This window comes from Oncorhynchus kisutch, linkage group LG30 (genome assembly GCF_002021735.2).
Source record: "Oncorhynchus kisutch isolate 150728-3 linkage group LG30, Okis_V2, whole genome shotgun sequence".
NCBI lineage: Eukaryota > Metazoa > Chordata > Actinopteri > Salmoniformes > Salmonidae > Oncorhynchus > Oncorhynchus kisutch.
The window spans coordinates 12,455,992-12,475,883 of NC_034203.2; the positions used below are offsets into that span (position 1 = coordinate 12,455,992).

General features: G+C 44.4%; 1 protein-coding gene across 2 annotated transcripts in view; it reads left to right on the top strand.

The window, feature by feature from the left end:
* lrrcc1 (leucine rich repeat and coiled-coil centrosomal protein 1) overlaps positions 1–19,892 on the top strand; it is a 40,409-nt gene that overhangs the window by 17,139 nt on the left and 3,378 nt on the right. The window contains exons 15-20 of one of the 2 annotated variants that reach the window (XR_004206359.1): positions 993–1,167; positions 2,831–2,994; positions 10,917–11,125; positions 11,435–11,572; positions 11,926–12,061; positions 12,299–12,480. Coding sequence is in view for 1 of the 2 variants with exons in the window: in XM_020466967.2 (XP_020322556.1) it covers positions 993–1,167; positions 2,831–2,994; positions 10,917–11,125; positions 11,435–11,572; positions 11,926–12,061; positions 12,299–12,409 (933 nt within the window). In the remaining variant the exon portion in view is untranslated. Of the gene's footprint in view, positions 1–992; positions 1,168–2,830; positions 2,995–10,916; positions 11,126–11,434; positions 11,573–11,925; positions 12,062–12,298; positions 13,566–19,892 lie in introns of those variants that run through there. The other variant, XM_020466967.2, reaches the window with a different exon arrangement.

A 19,892-nucleotide genomic window follows, 5' to 3' on the forward strand; every position in this document is an offset into this window, starting at 1 on the left:
AGGAGGTGTGGGGGTGCATTGCTGGTCACCCCGTCTGTGATTTATTTAGAATTCAAGGCATATTTAACCAGCATGGCTACCACAGCATTCTGCAGCGATACGCCATCTCATCTGGTTTGGGCTTAGTGGGACTATCATTTGTTTTTCAACAGGACAATGGCCCAAAACACACCTCCAAGCTGTGTAAGGGCTATTTGACCAAGGAGAGTGATGGAGTTCTGCATCAGATGACCTGGCCTCCACAATCACCTGACCTCAACCCAATTGACATGGTTTGGGATGAGTTGGACCGCAGAATTAAGGAAAAACAGTCAACAAGTGCTCAGCATATGTGGAAGCTCCTTCAAGACTGTTGGAAAAGCATTCTTCATGAAGCTGGTTGAGAGAATGCTGTGCAAAGCTGTCATCAAGTGTAGCTATTTTGAAGAACCTTAATTATTATATATATTTTGATTGTTTTTTAAACACTTTTGGCTACTACATTTTTCCATATGTTATTTTGTAGTTTTGATGTCTACACTATTATTCTACAATGAAAAACATACTAAAAATAAAGAAAAACCCTTGAATGAGGAGGTGTGTCTAAACTTTGACTGGTAGTGTGTGTGTATCTATAGCTAGCTAGTCAGCTGACCTGTCCCCAAACGCTGATATTTTTCATCTTATAGCTTTTATTTCCATGATTGATCAAAACTCATTTTCTCATGCTCGCTCTTATCTCTCTGCAGCAGACATATAGTGAGCAATATGTTTGGAACATAAAATCGCAGTATCGAATCACAATACATAATAGAATCGTGAGAATCACAATACATATCATATCGGCACCTAGGTATCGTGATAATATCTTATCGTGAAGTCCCTGGCAATTCCCAGCCCTAGTACCTGGAGTTTAAGACTACGGGAAGTGCCTATAAGGTAGTGTGAATGGATTAAGGGCTAAGATAAGGGGGTAGGGGTTGATTGTTTCCGTGGTGTCTGTGTCCCGTCAGGGCCGTGTGCGGTCTCTGGAGGCGGGGGCGGAGGAGGACAGGCGTCTGCAACTGCAGCTGGAGCTGGTGAAGAAGGACAAAGCCAGGCTGCTGTCCCAGCTCACCGCCCAGGAGTCCGTTATAGACGGCCTCAGAGCTGAGAGGAGGATCTGGGGACAGGAGCTGGCTCAACAAGGTATTCTAAAAATTCTGGAAATAGAATTACTTAGTTACTATTATTAAAGAAATAAGGCACGAGGGGGTGTGGTATAAAGCCAAAATACCATGGCTAAGGGTTATTCTTATGCAACACAGAGTGCCTGGATACAGCCCTTAGTCGTGGTGTACTGGCCATACACCACAAAACCCTGAGGGTGCTTTATTGCTATTATAAAATGGTTACAAACATAGTTAGAGGAGTGCAAAGAAATGTTTTGTCATACCTGTGGTATATACCACGGCTTTCAGCCAATCACCATTCAGTGCTCGAAACACCCCGTTTATAGCGGTAATTATATTTCTATGGTACACTATATATAAAATGTATGTGGACACCACTTCAAATTAGTGGATTTGGCTATTTCAGCCACACCTGTTGCAAAAAAATAAAAATTGAGCACACAGCCATGCAATCTCCATAGACAAACATTGGCAGTAGAATGGCCTTACTGAAGAGCTTAGCGACCTTCAACGTGGCACCGTCATAGGATGCCACCTTTCCAACAAGTCAGTTCGTAAAATTTCCAGTCAACTGGAAGTGCTGTTTTTGTGAAGTGGAAATGTCTAGGAGCAACAACGGCTTAGACGTGGAGTGGTAGGCCAGACAAGCTCACAGAATGGGACCGCGGAGTGCTGAAGCGGGTAGCGCGTAAAAATCTTCTGTCTTCGCTTGCAACACTCACTACCTAGTTCCAAACTGCCTCTGGAATTAACATCGGGAGCTTCATGAAATGGGTTTCCAATGACGATCAGCCACACACAAGTCTAAGATTACGATGCGCAATGCCAAGCATCGACTGGAATGATGTAAAGCTCGCCGCAATTGGACTCTGGAACAGTGCTTTACCATCTGGCAGTCCGACGGACAATTTGGGTGTCGGCGGATGCCAGGAGAGCACTACCTGCCCGACTGCATAGTGCCACGACTGCATAGTGCCAACTGTGCAGTTTGGAGGAGGAATAATGGTCTGGGCTGTTTTTTTTAATGGTTCCAATGAAGGGAAATCTTAACGCTACAGCATACAATGACATTCTAGACAATTCTGCTTCCAAGTTTGTGGCAACAGTTTGGGGAAGGCCCTTTCCTGTTTCAGCATGTCTAATGCCCCCGTGCACAAAGCGAGGTCCATACATAAATGGTTTGTCGAGATCGGTGTGGAAGAACTTGACTGGCCTGCACAGAGCCCTGACCTGAACCCCATCGAACACGATTTGGAACGCAGCCTGCGAGCCAGGCCTAATCGCCCAACGTCAGTGCCTGACCTCACTGATGCTCTTGTGGCTGAATGGAAGCAAGTCCCTGCAGCGATGTTCCAACATCTAGTGGAAAGCCTTCCCAGAATAGTGGAGACTGTTATAGCAGCAACTCCTTATTAATGGTCATGATTGATTGTTTGACAAGCATTTGTCCACATACTTTTGGTCATGTAGTGTACCCTTTACAGTGATTTCAATCTCAAATCTAGGCTAACCGGTTGTAGTTCACTTTTTCTTTAGTTGCTATCATCTTCCTTTTCCATTCATTTTAATGTGTTGGGCTGCCGTCTAGCTCCAAATGTTGAATTCAACATTTTCTCGAGTGACCTTTATTGACACTCGTCATATGTTTCCCCCCCCCCAAAAAAAAAACACACACATAGGAGCGTCTCTGTCCCAGGACAGGGGTCGTCTGGAGGCGAGGATTGAGGTGTTGGCTGCTGAACTGGAGAGTCAGAAGAAACAGAACGAGCGAGACAACGACGCCCTGAGGATCAAAGTCAAGGTCATCGATGACCAGACAGAGACCATTCGCAAACTCAAAGAGGTACTCAAAACACTTCCAAGGCCAGACAACCACTTGTTAATTGCCCATTGGGCCAGGTGTGAATGTTCTGGGTGCCTAGACCTACCCAACCACTTACCAGTGTGTGTATATATTTTATATATACAGTTAGGCAAAAAAGTATTTAGTCAGCGACCAATTGTGCAAGTTCTCCCACTTAAAAAGATGAGAGAGGCCTGTAATTTTCATCATAGGTACACAGACAAAATGAGAACAGAAAATCACATTGTAGGATTTTTTATGAATTTATTTGCAAATTATGGTGGAAAATAAGTATTTGGTCAATAACAAAAGTTTATCTCAATACTTTGTTATATACCCTTTGTTGGCAATGACAGAGGTCAAATGTTTTCTGTAAGTCTTCACAAGGTTTTCACACACTGTTGCTGGTATTTTGGCCCATTCCTCCATGCAGATCTCCTCTAGAGCAGTGATGTTTTGGGGCTGTTGCTGGGCAACATGGACTTTCAACTCCCTCCAAAGATTTTCTATGGGGTTGAGATCTGGAGACTGGCTAGGCCACTCCAGGACCTTGAAATGCTTCTTACGAAGCCACTCCTTACGAAGCCACTACTTTTATCCAGTGTAAGTCGCACTGGATAGGATATATACACTGCTCAAAAAAATAAACGGAACACTAAAATAACACATCCTAGATCTGAATGAATGAAATATTCTTATTAAATACTTTTTCTTTACATAGTTGAATGTGCTGACAACAAAATCACACAAAAATGATCAATGGAAATCAAATTTATCAACCCATGGAGGTCTGGATTTGGAGTCACACTCAAAATTAAAGTGGAAAACCACACTTCAGGCTGATCCAACTTTGATGTAATGTCCTTAAAACAAGTCAAAATGAGGCTCAGTAGTGTGTGTGGCCTCCACGTGCCTGTATGACCTCCCTACAATGCCTGGGCATGCTCCTGATGAAGTGGCGGATGGTCTCCTGAGGGATCTCCTCCCAGACCTGGACTAAAGCATCTGCCAACTCCTGGACAGTCTGTGGTGCAACGTGGCATTGGTGGATGGAGCGAGACATGATGTCCCAGATGTGCTCAATTGGATTCAGGTCTGGGGAACGGGCGGGCAAGTCCATAGCATCAATGCCTTCCTCTTGCAGGAACTGCTGACACACTCCAGCCACATGAGGTCTAGCATTGTCTTGCATTAGGAGGAACCCAGGGCCAACCTCACCAGCATATGGTCTCACAAGGGGTCTGAGGATCTCATCTCGGTACCTAATGGCAGTCAGGCTACCTCTGGCGAGCACATGGAGGGCTGTGCGGCCCCCCAAAGAAATGCCACCCCACAGCATGACTGACCCACCGCCAAACCGGTCGTGTTGGAGGATGTTGCAGGCAGCAGAACGTTCTCCATGGCGTCTCCAGACTGTCACGTCTGTCACGTGCTCAGTGTGAACCTGCTTTCATCTGTGAAGAATACAGGGCGCCAGTGGCGAATTTGCCAATCTTGGTGTCCTTTGGCAAATGCCAAACGTCCTGCACGGTGTTGGGCTGTAAGCACAACCCCCACCTGTGGACGTCAGGCCCTCGTACCACCCTCATGGGGTCTGTTTCTGACCGTTTGAGCAGACACATGCACATTTGTGGCCTGCTGGAGGTCATTTTGCAGGGCTCTGGCAGTGCTCCTCCTGCTCCTCCTTGCAGAAAGGCGGAGGTAGCGGTCCTGCTGCTGGGTTGTTGCCCTCCTACGGCCTCCTCCACGTCTCCTGATGTACTGGCCTGTCTCCTGGTAGCACCTCCATGCTCTGGACACTACGCTGACAGACACAGCAAACCTTCTTGCCACAGCTCGCATTGATGTACCATCCTGGATGAGCTGCACTACCTGAGCCACTTGTGTGGTTTGTAGACTCCGTCTCATGCTACCACTAGAGTGAAAGCACCTCCAGCATTCAAAAGTGACCAAAACATCAGCCAGGAAGCATAGGAACTGAGAAGTGGTCTGTGGTCCCCACCTGCAGAACCACTCCTTTTATTAGGGGTGTCTTGCTAAATGCCTTTAATTTCCACCTGTTGTCTATTCCATTTGCACAACAGCATGTGAAATTTATTGTCAATCAGTGTTGCTTCCTAAGTGGACAGTTTGATTTCACAGAAGTGTGATTGACTTGGAGTTACATTGTGTTGTTTAAGTGTTCCCTTTATTTTTTTGAGCACTGTATTTTTTGAGGGGGTCAAGGTGAGGAGGAGTATTTTTATATACTCTTTGAAGAGGTAGGGTTTCAGATGTTTTCAGAAGATGGGCCCCTGCCAGGACAGAGAAGAGCTTGGACTGGGCTGAGCGGGAGGGCCAAGAGACCTGAGGTGGCAGAACAGAGTGCTGAGCATAGTCTGAAGGTACAACGGGATGGTCGTCCACGGTTGATGGCGCATCAGCAGGCAATAATGGAACGCACCATGAGATTATCAATGCTGCATTGACACGTAATAACCCATGTTGTACTCAAGTCATTTTAAAAACCCAATGGTGTCGTTTACTACCTCGACCAGTGCAGTCACAGTGCTGGGACATGGTTTAAAACCGTAATGGAGGGTTTTAAAGATACTGTTTTGAATTTTAAAAGGATGTGAGCTGGTGGGCTACAGTCTACACTTTTAAGGTTCATCTGGATCAAGGTCCGGTTAATTACAGCCAATTTAAAGGGGCAATCTGCAGTACAAATAAGAGGGTCACCCCAGCACTGTTTTGGTCAACTGCTGAGGGATTGTGCTGGAGAAATGTAACCACTTTCAAATTCATAGACTGCAAGGACTGAACATCCATGAGATAAAAGTTGTTTTAACCATGTTTTGAGGCTATATACAGTGTTTTCTTTACAGTTACGTTGTTTAAAAAACAATGGCGTAAAACAAGCTTTATATTTTGGGTTCTGATTGGGTACAAAAGTTTAACTAAGCGAATGAGACATTTATAAGTTCTTCTGAGTCAATTAATATGTACACTACATCACCAAAAGTATGTTGACAAAAGGCTTCCCAGAAGAGTGGAGGCTGTTTATAGCAGCAAAGGGGGAACCAACTTTACATTAATGCCCATGATTTTAGAATGAGATGTTTGACGAGCAGGTGTTCACATACTTTTGGTCATGTTGTGTATCATTCATTTTAAAGTATGAAAAATGGATGTACCAATTGAAGATTGCCCTTTTTAAAAGACTCAGGAACTATCCCCACTTGGATAGATGTGTTTTATAATGGTGACTGTTGGTTGGGAGAAGTTCCTTGACCAGCTTTGTAGGTATGGGGTCAAGTTAGCAGGTAGTAGGCTTGGAGCACATGATACATTTAGCCGTGACATTGTAGGCCCGGGGTAAATGGCTAAACTAGGAGCAGAAGTAAGGACAGTATATCCTTATCATTAAGGGAAGGTCAAATCTCCCAACCCCCAATTTCCCTCTACTGAATACCACCCATCAGATGTACAGTTGAAGTCTGAAGTTTACATATACCTTAGTCAAATACATTCGAACTCAGATACATTCCAAATACATTCGAACTCAGACATTTAATTCTAGCAACAATTCCCTGTCTTAGGTCAGTTAGGATCACCTCTTAATTTTATTAATGTGAAATTTCAGAATAATAGTCGCGAGAAGGATTTATTTCAGCTTTTATTTCTTTCATCACATTCCTAGTGGGTCAGAAGTTTACATACACTCAATTAGTATTTGGTAGCATTGCCTTTAAAATTGTTTAACTTGGGTCAAATGTTTCGGGTAGCCTTCCACAAGCTTCCCGCAATAAGTTGGGTGAATTTTGGCCCATTCCTCCTGACAGAGTCAGGTTTGTTGGCCTCCTTGCTCGCACACGCAGTTCTGCCCACAAATGTTCTATATGATTGAGGTCAGGGCTTTGTGATGGCCACTCCAATACCTTGACTTTGTTGTCTTTAAGCCATTTTGCCACAACTTTGGAAGTATGCTTGGGGTCATTGTCCATTTAGAAGACCCATTTGCGACCAAGCTTAAACTCCCTGACTGATGTCTTGATGTTGCTTCAATATATCCACATAATTTTCCATCCTCATGATGCCATCTAGTCCCTCCTGCACCCCCACAACATGATGCTGCCACCCCCATGCTTCACGGTTGGGATAGTGTTCTTCGACTTGCAAGCCTCCCCCTTTTTCCCTCCAAACATAACGATGGTCATTCTGGCCAAACCGTTATATTATTGTTTCATCAGACCAGAGGACATTTCTCCAAAAAGTACAATCTTTGTGTACAGTTGCAAACCGTAGTCTGCCTTTTTTTATGACGGTTTTGGAGCAGTGGCTTCTTCCTTGCTGAGCGGCCTTTCAGGTTATGTCGATATAGGACTCGTTTTACTGTGGATATAGATACTTTTGTACCTGTTTCCTCCAGCATCTTCACAAGGTCCTTTGCTGTTGTTCTGGGATTGATTTGCACTATTCGCACCAAAGTACGTTCATCTCTAGGAGACAGAAGGCGTCTCCTTCCTGAGCGGTATGACGGCTGCATGGTCCCATGGTTGTTTATACTTGCGTACTATTGTTTGTACAGATGAACGGTACCTTCAGGTGTTGGAAATTGCTCCCAAGGATTTTTTATTTATTTAACCAGGTAGGCCAGTTGAGAAAAAGTTCTCATTTTATAATTGCGACCTGGCCAAGATAAAGCAAAGCAGTTCGACACATGCAACAACACAGAGTTACACATGGAGTAAAACAAACATACAGTCAGTAATACAGTAGAAAAATAAGGCGGCCAAAGGAAGAATTGGTTTTGGGGGTGACCAGAGAGATATACCTGCTGGAGCGCGTGCTAAAGGTGGGTGCTGCTATGGTGACCAGCGAGCTGAGATAAGGGGGGACTTTACCTAGCAGGGTCTTGTAGATGACCTAGAGCCAGTGGGTTTGGCGACGAGTATGAAGCGAGGGCCAGCCAATGAGAGCGTACAGGTCGCAGGATGAACTAGACAAATCTTTTTCTGAGGTCTTTGCTGATTTCTTTTGATTTTCCCATGATGTCAAGCAAAGAGGCACTGAGTTTGAAGGTAGGCCTTGAAATACATCTTCAGGTACACCTCCAATTGACTCAAATGATGTCAATTAGCCTATCAGAAGCTTCTAAAGTCATGGCATCATTTTCTGGAATTTTCCAAGCTGTTTAAAGGGACAGTCAACTTAGTGTATGTAAACTTTTGACCCACTGGAATTGTGATACAGTGAAATAATCTGTCTGTAAACAATTGTTGGGGAAATTACTTATGTCATGCACAAAGTAGATGTCCTAACCGACTTGCCAAAACTATAGTTTATTAACAAGAAATTTGTGGAGTAGTTGAAAAAGGAGTTTTAATGACTCCAACCTAAGTGTATGTAAACTTCCAACTTCAACTGTACATAATTACAGACATATAATTCACAGCAAGGACATGTTTATCAATCAAATGGAAACCTGACAGTAAATGATAGCAATATTGTTCAGTAAATGCCTTGATATAATTTTGGCTCAATATATGATAAGCATTTGTAGTGTTCCCCTCGCAATGGGAAGAGTAGGAAACCACTGAATATGCTGTAATTATTGATATCATTATAGAGACTGTGGCCACTGGAAAAGTGTGCTTAGACCAAGTCTCCCTCTTCCAGCTCTAGAGTCACTACATTGGATACATTCTCCCTGCCTCTGTGACTATTATACTGATGTACTGTCATTATACAAATCAAATCAAATCAAATTTATTTATATAGCCCTTCGTACATCAGCTGATATCTCAAAGTGCTGTACAGAAACCCAGCCTAAAACCCCAAACAGCAAGCAATGCAGGTGTAGAAGCACGGTGGCTAGGAAAAACTCCCTAGAAAGGCCAATACCTAGGAAGAAACCTAGAGAGGAACCAGGCTATGTGGGGTGGCCAGTCCTCTTCTGGCTGTGCCGGGTGGAGATTATAACAGAACATGGCCAAGATGTTCAAATGTTCATAAATGACCAGCATGGTCGAATAATAATAAGGCAGAACAGTTGAAACTGGAGCAGCAGCACAGTCAGGTGGAAGTTGAAACTGGAGCAGCAGCATGGCCAGGTGGACTGGGGACAGCAAGGAGTCATCATGTCAGGTAGTCCTGGGGCATGGTCCTAGGGCTCAGGTCCTCCGAGAGAGAGAAAGAAAGAGAGAAGGAGAGAATTAGAGAACGCACACTTAGATTCACACAGGACACCGAATAGGACAGGAGAAGTACTCCAGATATAACAAACTGACCCCAGCCCCCCGACACATAAACTACTGCAGCATAAATACTGGAGGCTGAGACAGGAGGGGTCAGGAGACACTGTGGCCCCATCCGAGGACACCCCCGGACAGGGCCAAACAGGAAGGATATGTGTATATACACAGGTCATTCTTGAACAAGAAAATGTGCACTGGTTCTGAAGTAGTAGACTCCTCTCAATGGTGCAGTGAAGACACCTGCATCAGAGGAAAAGCAGGGACAAAGCACTCTCATAGCAGACAGGATATAACTATAGTTTTAACTATGCTTTGTGGAAAGTAGCTATTTTTCTGTGGAGACAAATAGTTACTTTGGAGGCGACTACAACTATTTGAATACAGATCTGAGAAAGCAACTGCTTCATTTTTACAATTTGAATACAGATCTCAGGAAGTGACTACTTTTCTGAAACTATTGCATTGGCCGCCTTCAGCTAATGGCGGGCTGTGTCTGAAACTGCATGTTGAAGATGGAAATAGAATGAATAAGAGCACACACATTCTACTATACCAATCTGACAGTCATGTTTGAGCTACGCAATACATTTCTATCAGACCATTTTGCAAATGTCCATTCTCCTGAATGTCCATTGCCCCAGGTGTACATTATCATGTCTAACCAATTATATTTTGTACAGATAAGTATAAATAAGTTATGATGATCAACTCTGTATGACTTTCAACATGGCACTGAAAAGGTTGAAAGCTACAATTCATTTTATGATACTGGAAAATACTGCAGACAGCAAATTTAATGCTTAGAAAAAGCAACTTACCTTTGATGGACATACCTTTTTGTCCATCTGAGAGTAATTGTTCTTGTTTCAAACAGACACTATACCATATTTTAATGGGATAGTTGACTAGAATTCAACACGTCACAGTGTTGTTGATTGTACATCACTTTACCTACGTTCCTGGTCTCCAGTTTTTCCACCTTGTTTTCGTGGAACTGCACCTCATTCTTAGTGACACTCAGCTCTACTCTGTGATCCACCACTTCTCCGTTCAGTTCATCCACATGGCTCTCACTGGCTGTCAGTCTGGCCTGCATGTTCCCCAGCTCCACTCTCTGTGCCACCACCATGTCCCTTAGCTCCTTCAGCTCAGTCCAGATGTCAGGTTGATTGTTCAGCGTCACCTTCACGACTCTCTCTCCCCCGTCACCTAGGCCCTGTTCAGTGATGTAATTCTCTCTGACCCCTGCGCTCTCTCCCTGAGCCCATGCCCCAGACAAACAGAAAAACACCAGCAGAACTACAGCACCCCTCATTCTGAAACAATGTAGTGTATTTGGCTCAGACCCATTCTGTGTATATATACACTGGTGTTATTGAACTTTAACTGGTGTCATTGGGGAAACATTTGACAACTTTGCCAATGAATATGTGTGATGTAACAGTACACAGGTTGAGATCATTTCATGCCATATCTTTCGAATATGAGGTGTTTCTAGGACATGGTAAAAATCAAACCTGTTACTCTCTCCTCCATAAGGGTTTCTTATAGAAAGTAAAAATCAGACCTTGGTCAAATACATACGTCAAGTACTTGAGGTGCACTTGATTTCAGAGCTATTGGCATTTCTCTCTGTCAGCACTCTTTCACTTTCTCTCTCCACCCTCCCTCTCTCTCCCTCAGGGCCTACAAGAGCGTGACGAGCAGGGCCGGAGGCAGCGCGAGGAGAGCCTGCAGGCCCAGCGGCGCCTGCAGCAGCAGCTGGAGGAGTCGTCAGCCACATCGCAGGACCTGGGAGACACGGTGCAGCAGCTCAGTCTCCGCAAGGAGCAGCTCAAGCAACAGCTGGAGGACAAGGAGATGGAGCTGGACGAGGTCAAGGCCGCCTTCAGGTAGCTCACGACACGCACAAATACACTCGCACAGCACACTGCACTGAATAAACTTGAGCTCCACATGTTACTCATACATTTCCATAAATCATGCGTTGATGTAAATGGGAGATTTGAGTGAAACATTTTGTACAGATGTGTATCTCAAATTAGGATTTTACCCATCACAACATCATTCTGAGGACCCACAATCCAATATGTCTGACACCCTGTGTCACCATCCTCAATTATTTTAATGTATGCACATTGTCCCCACTACATTCCTTCATACATACTTCATGTTTACTACTTCTATGTTCTCCCCTGCAGTGTGTCCAATAAGAAGTGGCAGGACAAGGCTGACCTGCTGACCCGGCTGGAGAGCCAGGTGAAACGCATGAAGGAGGGCTTCGACTCTAAAGAGAGCCTGCTGCTGGAGGAGAGAGACAAGGCCTCACAGGCGCACAAGTACGCTGACTAACACAACTTCAATAGGACAACGTATTAGGGCTTCCTATCTAATGATTATAATATGATTATAATCTAATGGTTATAATATGGTCATTAGCAGATGCTTTTATCCCAAGAGACCTATGGTAAATACATAGATACATATGGGCCACATATAATGAAATGAATGTATGGGGGAAAGAAACAGAAGTCCAGTGTTGCAAACACCGACCTCCAATGACCAACTGAGCCACCGGAATCATAGAAGAGATGAGAATATAAGACATTGGTCGAAGAGCTGCCAGCCTGCAACGGTGGACCAGGTCAGAGTAATGACAACAGTGTATCTGTGCTTGTGGTTTCCCCTCCAGAGCGGTGGTAGAGAAGCTACACAGTATGGACGATGCATTCCGGCGACAGCTGGAGTCGCTACAGGCATCCCATCAGACCGAGCTCCTACGGCTGGCCAATGACAAGCAGAAACGGATTGAACAGTCTAATCAGAAGGTAGCTTACAGTAATGGTTACCACAGTCACTACACTGACCTGCTCAGACGCATACTAAGGAATGAATGAATGTTAACTTGAGATCCATGCACGTAACTTGAAATTCCTTGCACATCTCCTAATGCATTATTTATGCAAATGTCTCAGATGTATGACCGTGTGTGTTTTTACTCAGGTGTATAATGCATTCGTTATTGGGGTTTGTTTAATAGTGGAATGTGTGTGTTATTGACTCAGGTATTTCAGGTGGAGGAGGAGATGCGTCAGCTCCTGGAGGAGACTGAAACTGAGAAGAAAACCATGGAGGAGAAGATGAGACGTCTCACCAGCGTATTGAAAGACTTCTAAGTACAGCTGATGGTGTATATCATCCACCTATAGAGTCACCTGTGTTTCTACTTGGACGTTACACGGATGAGGTGACAGCATTTGTTGATGTGAATTATTTGCAAAACGTGAATGTTAAGTTGTTCTGACAGTCAAACGTTTTTAGGGGTGGTTTTGGACTTGTTGTGGTTAGGCCAGTAAGTTTTAAATTAGCCCAACCGGCCGCCAGAGGGCACTATTTCATTTTATGTTGTTTGTCATCTGCGTCAGACTTTGTGCCCAGACGGATATAGACAAGTTGGTTGTTTAGCAACAAAACCGACATGTGCGCAACTGTGAGGCAAAACAGACGGGGTTGGCTTAGATTGTTGACAACATGTCAACTATATTTAATCTCCAATGTTTATTGAAAACATAAATACATTTGCACAATGAGCATTTGTTGTCTCTCAACCATTGTTACAGTTGTTGGTTAAGCTAACGAATTTGATCCATTAGCATCAGTCAAAACACCTCAAAACAAGAAATGCTATCAAGAACAAGACTAGCTGAAAAGAGTCACTTACAATTCCCCTCGTGGCAGTTTCTTGTCATTGTTGGTAGCTATCTGGCCATCCAGAATCACAACTCCGACTTCTATCCCATTGAAGCGTACGCATCGTTTTCGTGATGTTGTCAGCTAACCCATCTATAGACACCTGTCCCCCCGCGACTGGCTTATACATAAAGCATCCTCCATTCAGGATGCAAAGGTGTTGGTTTCCTCCTTAACTCGATTGGCGGGCCAGCCCCCCCAAAAAGGGAAAATATCTGTACTGTCTTAATAAAACAAAACATTTCCCAGACTTTTTTCTAATAACATCCAGATGTTGCACACCGTGTTCAGTGCATCAGTCTGTTGTTATCCCATGGCTGAACAGCATCCGGAAGTTGTCCGAAATCGGTGGGGAGAAATTGTGTTTTGTTAAGAGTGCACATATTTTCCCTTTTTTTAATGTTATTTAGGCTGGTGGGCCTTTAATTAAATCGAGTTAAGGAGGAATACAACATCAGGAATAACTACGCCATCTAGGGCACTAGTTTGAAATGTAATACATTTACATGTTGTGTAAATATTTGAACTAAGTTATCAAATATGTGTATATTTTTATCATGCTAAATAAAAGCAGTTTTATTCCGCTTTCGTTGTCAAGTCTTAGAAAAAGTTTTGGGCTGTGATGGGGGCCTTGGGGGAGCAGATGGGGCAGAGATACAAATATAATTTTTTAAAAGACTGTAAAAAATAAGACAAAGCCATCGATGAAGTCACCCCGTTGTTTTTAATGAGAATGCTCAGCGGCGCATTTGATCGGGAAGTGTCATTTCAGCGTGTCGCCGTCTTGGTACATGGAGGAGTTTTTGGAAACATTGCATGTTTTTGAGCTACTCTAGGAAGTGACTGTTGCAGGTTAGCTCAGTGCCCTTCAACGTGCAATCATTGGAAAACAAAATGGATGATATACGATAAAGACTATCCTGCCAACGGGACATTAAAAACGTATATCTTATGTTTCATCAAGTTGTGGCTGAACGATGACACGGATAATATAGAGCTGCCATGATTTTCCATGCATCGGCAGGAAAGAGAAGCTATGTCTGGCAAGGCAGGGGGGGTGGTGGGGGGGGGGCAGGGTGGGGTGTATTTGTCAATATCAGCTGGTGCGCAATGTCTAATATTAAAGGAGTCGCTTACCTGAGGTAAGGTAGAGTACCTTGTGATAAGCTGTAGACCACTCTATCTACCAAGAGAGTTCTCATCTATATTATTCGTAGCCATCTATTTACCACCACAAACCGATGCTGGCACTAAGACCGCACTCAACGAGCTGTATAAGGCCATAAGCATACAAGAAATTGCTTATCCAGAAGTGCCGCTCCTAGTGGCCGGAGACTTTAATGCAGGCAAACTTAAATCCGTTTTTCCTCATTTCTACCAGCATGTCACGTGCAACCAGAGGGGGGAAAAACTCTAGACCACCTTTACTCCACACACAGAGATTTGGGCAAAGCTCACCCTCCATTTGGCAAATCTGACCATAATTATATCCTTCTGATTCCTGCTAACAAACAAAAACTAAAGCAGGAAGTACCCGATAATGCGGATACTGCGCTACAGGACTGTTTTGCTAGCACAGACTGGAATATGTTCCGGGATTCATCCAATGGCATTGAGGAGTATGCCACCTCAGTCATCGGCTTCATCAATAAGTGCATCGACGATGTCGTCCCCACAATGACCGTACGTACATATCCCAAGCAGAAGCCATGAATTACAGGCAACATCCGCATCGAGTTAAAGGCTAAAGATGCCGCTTTCAAGGAGCGGGACAATAATCCGGACGCTGATAAGAAATCCCCCTACGCCCTCAGATGAACCATCAAACAGGCGTCAATACAGGATTAAGATTGAATCCTACTACACCGGTTCTGACACTCATCGGATGTGGCAGGGCTTGAAAACTTTTACGGACTACAAAGTGAAACCCAGCTGCGAGCTACCCAGTGACACAAGCATACCAGACTAGCTAAATGCCTTTTATGCTCGATTTGAGGCAAGCAACACTGAAGCATGCTTGAGAGCACCAGCTGTTCCGTACGACTGTGTGATCACGCTCTCCATGTCCGATGTAAGACCTTTTAAACAGGTCAACATTCACAAAGCCACGGGGACAGACAGATTACCAGGACGTGTACTCAAAGCATGCACACAGACCCACTGACATTGAAGACATTTGCCAGTTGACTGACTCTCTCCCTGACCGAGTCTGTAATACCAGATCAAGCACACCACCATAGTCCCTGTGCCCAAGGAAGCAAAGGTAACCTGCCTAAATGATTACCACCCGTAGCGCTCACATCGGTAGCCATGAAATGCTTTTAAAGGCTGGTCATGGCTCACGTCAACAGCATCATCCCAGATACCCTAGATCCACTCCAATAACGCAATCTCAATCGCACTCCACACTGCCCTTTCCCACCTGGACAAAAGGAACACCTATGTGAGAATGCTGTTCATTGACTACAACACCATAGTGCCCACAAAACTCATCACTAAGCTAAGGACCTTGGGATTAAACACCTCCCTCTGCAACTGGATCCTGGATTTCTTGATGGGCTGCCCCCAGGTGGTAACAGTAAGCAACAACACATCTGCCACGCTGATCCTCAACACTGGAGCCCCTCAGGGGTGCGTGCTTAGTCCTCTCCTGTACTCCCTGTTCACCCATGACAGCATGACCAACACCATAATTTAAGTTTGCTGACGACACAACAGTGGTAGGCCTGATTTACCGACAACGATAAGACAGCCTTTTGGGAGGAGGTCAGAGACCTGGCAGTGTGGTGTCAGGACAACAAGCTCTCCCTCAATGTGAGCAAGACAAAGCAGTTGATCGTGGACTACAGGAAAAGACGGGCCGAACAGTCCCCCATTAACATTGACGGGGCTGTAGTGGAGCAGGTTGAGAGTTGCAAGTTCCTTGGTGTCCATATCACCAACAAACTATCATGGTCCAAACACACCAAGATAGTCGTGAAGAGGGCACGACAACACCTTTTCCCCCTCAGGAGACTGAAAAGATTTGGCATGGTTCCCCAGATCCTCAAAAGGTTCTACAGCTGCACCATCGAGAGCATGGTTGCATCGCCACTTGGTATGGCAACTGCTCTGCATCTGACCGTAAGGCGCTACAGAGGGTAGGTCGTACGGCCTAGTACCTCAATGGGGCCAAGCTTCCTGCCATCCAGGACCTAGATACTAGGCGGTGTCAGAGGAAAGGCCAAAAAATTGTCAGAGTCCAGTCACCCGAGTCATAGACTGTTCTCTCTGCTACCACACGGCAAGAGTTACCGGAGCGCCAAGTCTAGTACCAAAAGGCTTCTTAACAGCTTCTACCCCCAAGCCATAAGACTGCTGAACAATGAAACAAATGGTCACCCGGAATATTTACATTTGTTTTTACAGTGCTGCTACTCGCTGTTTATTACCTATGCATAGTCACTTTACCCCTACCTACATGTACAAATTACCTCAACTAAACTGTACCCCTGCAAATTGACTTGGTACAGGTAAGTCAATATATAGCCTCGTTATTGTTACTTTTTTATTTTTTTAACTTTAGTTTATTTGGTAAATATTTTCTTAACCAACAATGCAGTTCAATAAAGAGTTAAGGGCTTGTAAGTGAGCATTTCATGGTAAGGTCTACTACATCTGTTGTATTCGGTGAATGTGACAAATTAAATAAAGTTTGGTTTGGTTTGGTTTGCTGCCCCCTCTCATGGAGTATGTTAAATTGAAGGCCTACCGGGGTACTGCAGGCTACCATTAGCAACTAAATTGTCCTTAGAACTTTGTATGTGATTTTAAAGTAATCCGTTCAAGGACATACATTTGGTGTACTAGAAGCAATTATTGATACCATGATTGTGTTCTGATAAAAAAAATGATATCCATGAATATCGACCACGAACAAAGCCATTTCCCAATTCACTATAATGGGGGAATACTGTTTTCTGAAAACAATGCTTGCAGTACCGCCACGGATAGATGTGAACATAAGAGTAGAATATCTTTGATACCATGGTCGGCCATCAACTTGAAATCCTCTATGTGACGTGGCAGTCGTTATTCCCTGGTTTCTAAACCCAGAGGCGCAACATTGCGAGACTTCTGGAACGCGCGAAACAGACCAGGCTGGGTTTGGGATTTGAGAAGTCAAGGTAGCTAGCTATGGGGAATAATTATTCATTAGTTGTTAATTTTCTAGAAAACTAAAGCAACTTTATATCTAGTTAAATAAAGGTTCAATTAAAAAAATATTGAAGGAGTGCCTTTGATTTGACGCCCTGCACACGCTCAGTTTGGTTCAAAAATTACGTGTTTCTGCGCATGATTATTATTTATTTAGTTATATATACACTTTTTTTTCATTGTACAAAATTATCAACAACTTACATCCCTACATCAAAAAATTCTAACAAAACACGGGTATAAATAAGTAAATACATACAATCAAATCAACTGTCTTGGTGTGCTTGGACCATTCTAGTTTGTTGGTGATGTAAACACCAAGGAACTTGAAGCTCTCAACCTGCTCCACTACAGCCCCGTCGATGAGAATGGGGGCGTGCTTGGTCCTACTTTTCCTGTAGTCCACAATCATCTCCTTAGTCTTGGTTACATTGAGGGATAGTTTGTTATTCTGGCACCACCCGGCCAGGTCTCTGACCGACTCCCTATAGGCCGTCTCATCGCTGTCAGTGATCACTGTTGTGTTGTCTGCAAACGTAATGATGGTGTTGGAGATGTGCCTGGCAATGCAGTCGTGGGTGAACAGGGAGTACAGGAGGGGATTGAGCATGCACCCCTGAGGGGCTCCAGTGTTGAGGATCAATGTGGCAGATGTTGCTACCTACCCTCACCACTTGGGGGCGGATCCAGTTGCAGAGGGAGGTGTTTAGTCCCAGGATCCTTAGCTTAGTGATGAGCTTTGAGAGCACTATGGTCTTGAACGCTGAGTTGTATTCAATGAGTAGCATTCTCATGTAGGTGTTCCTTTTGTCCAGGTGGGAAAGGGCAGTGTGGAGTGCAATAGAGATTGCATCATCTGTGGATCTGTTTGGGCGGTATGCAAACTGGAGTGGATCTAGAGTTTCTGAGATAATGTTGTTGATGTGAGCCATTACCAGCCTTTCAAAGCACTATGGGTCTTTAGTCATTTAGGCAGGTTGTCTTTGTGTTCTTGGGCACAGGGACTATGGGGTCTGTTTGAAACATGTTGGTATTACAGACTCAATCAGGGACATGTTGAAAATGTCAGTGAAGACACCTGCCAGTTGGTCAGCACATGCCCGGAGCACAGATCCTTGTAATCCGTTTGGCCCTGTTGCCTTGTGAAAGTTGACCTGTTTAAAGGTCTTACTCACGTCGGCTACAGAGAGCGGGATCACACAGTCGTCCGGAGCAGCTGATGCTCTCATGCATGCCCCAGTGTTGTTTTCCTCTAAGCGAGCATAGAAGTGATTTAGCTTGTCTGGTAGGCTCGTGTCACTGGGCAGCTCGTGGCTGTGCTTCCCTTTGTAGTCTGTAATAGTTTGCAAGCCCTGCCACATAAGACGAGCGTCAGAGCCGGTGTAGTATGATTAAATCTTAACCCTGTATTGATGCTTTGCCTGTTTGATGGTTAATCGGAGGGCATAGCAGGATTTGTTATAAGCTTCCAGGTTAGAGTCCCGCACCTTGAAAGCGGCAGCTCTACCCTTTAGCTCAGTGCGAATTTTGGCTGTAATCTATGGCTTCTGGTTGGGGTATGTACTTAGTCACTGTGGGGACGATGTCCTCGATGCACTTATTGATAAAGCCAGTGACTGATGTGGTGTACTCCTCAATGCCATCGGAAGAATCCCGGAACATGTTCCAGTCTGTGATAGCAAAACAGTCCTGTAGTTTTGCATCTGCTTCACCTGACCACTTTTTTTATAGACCGAGTCACTGGTGCTTCCTGCTTTAATTTTTTAGCTTGTAAGCAGGAATCAGGAGGATATAATTGTGGTCGGATTTACCAAATGGAGGGCGAGGGAGAGCTTTGTACGCTTCTGTGTGTAGAGTACAGGTGATCTAGAATTTTTTTCCCTCTGGTTACACATTTAACATGTTGATAGAAATTAGGTAGAACTGATTTTAAGTTTCCCTGCATTAAAGTCTCCGGCCACTAGGAGCACCGCCTCTGGGTGAGTGGTTTCCTGTTTGCTTATTTCCTTATACAGCTGACTGAGTGCAGTCTTAGTGCCAGCATCCTTCTGTGGTGGTAAATAAACAGCCACGAAAGGTATAGCTGAGAACTCTCTAGGCAAATAGTGTGGTCTGAATTTAATCACAAGATACTCTACTTCAGGCGAGCAAAATCTAAACTTCCTTAGAAGCACCAGCTGTTGTTTACAAATATGCACAGAACGCCTCCCCTCGTCTTACCGGAGTGTGCTGTTTTATCTTGCCGGTGCAGCGTATATCCCGCTAGCTGAATATCCATGTCATTATTCAGCCACGATTCCGTGAAACATAGGATAGTACAGTTTTTGATGTCCCATTGGTAGGATATTCATGATCATACCTCGTCTAATTTCTTGTCCAATGATTGCACGTTGGCGAGTAATATTGACGGTAACGACAGCTTTCCCACTCACCTTCTGCGAATCCTTACGAGGCACCCCGCTCTGTGTCCCCTGTACCTGCGTCTCTTCCTCTTGCCAATAACTGGGATGTTGGCCTTGTCGGGGGTTCGGAGAATGTCTTGTGCGTCCTGCTTGTTGTAGAAAAAATCTTAGTCTAATCCGAGGTGAGTGATCCTGATATCCAGAAGCTCTTTTTCGCCGTAAGATACGGTTGCAGAAACATTATGTACAAAATAAGTTACATATAATGTGAAAAAAAACACATAATAGCACTTTTGGTTGGGGCCCGTAA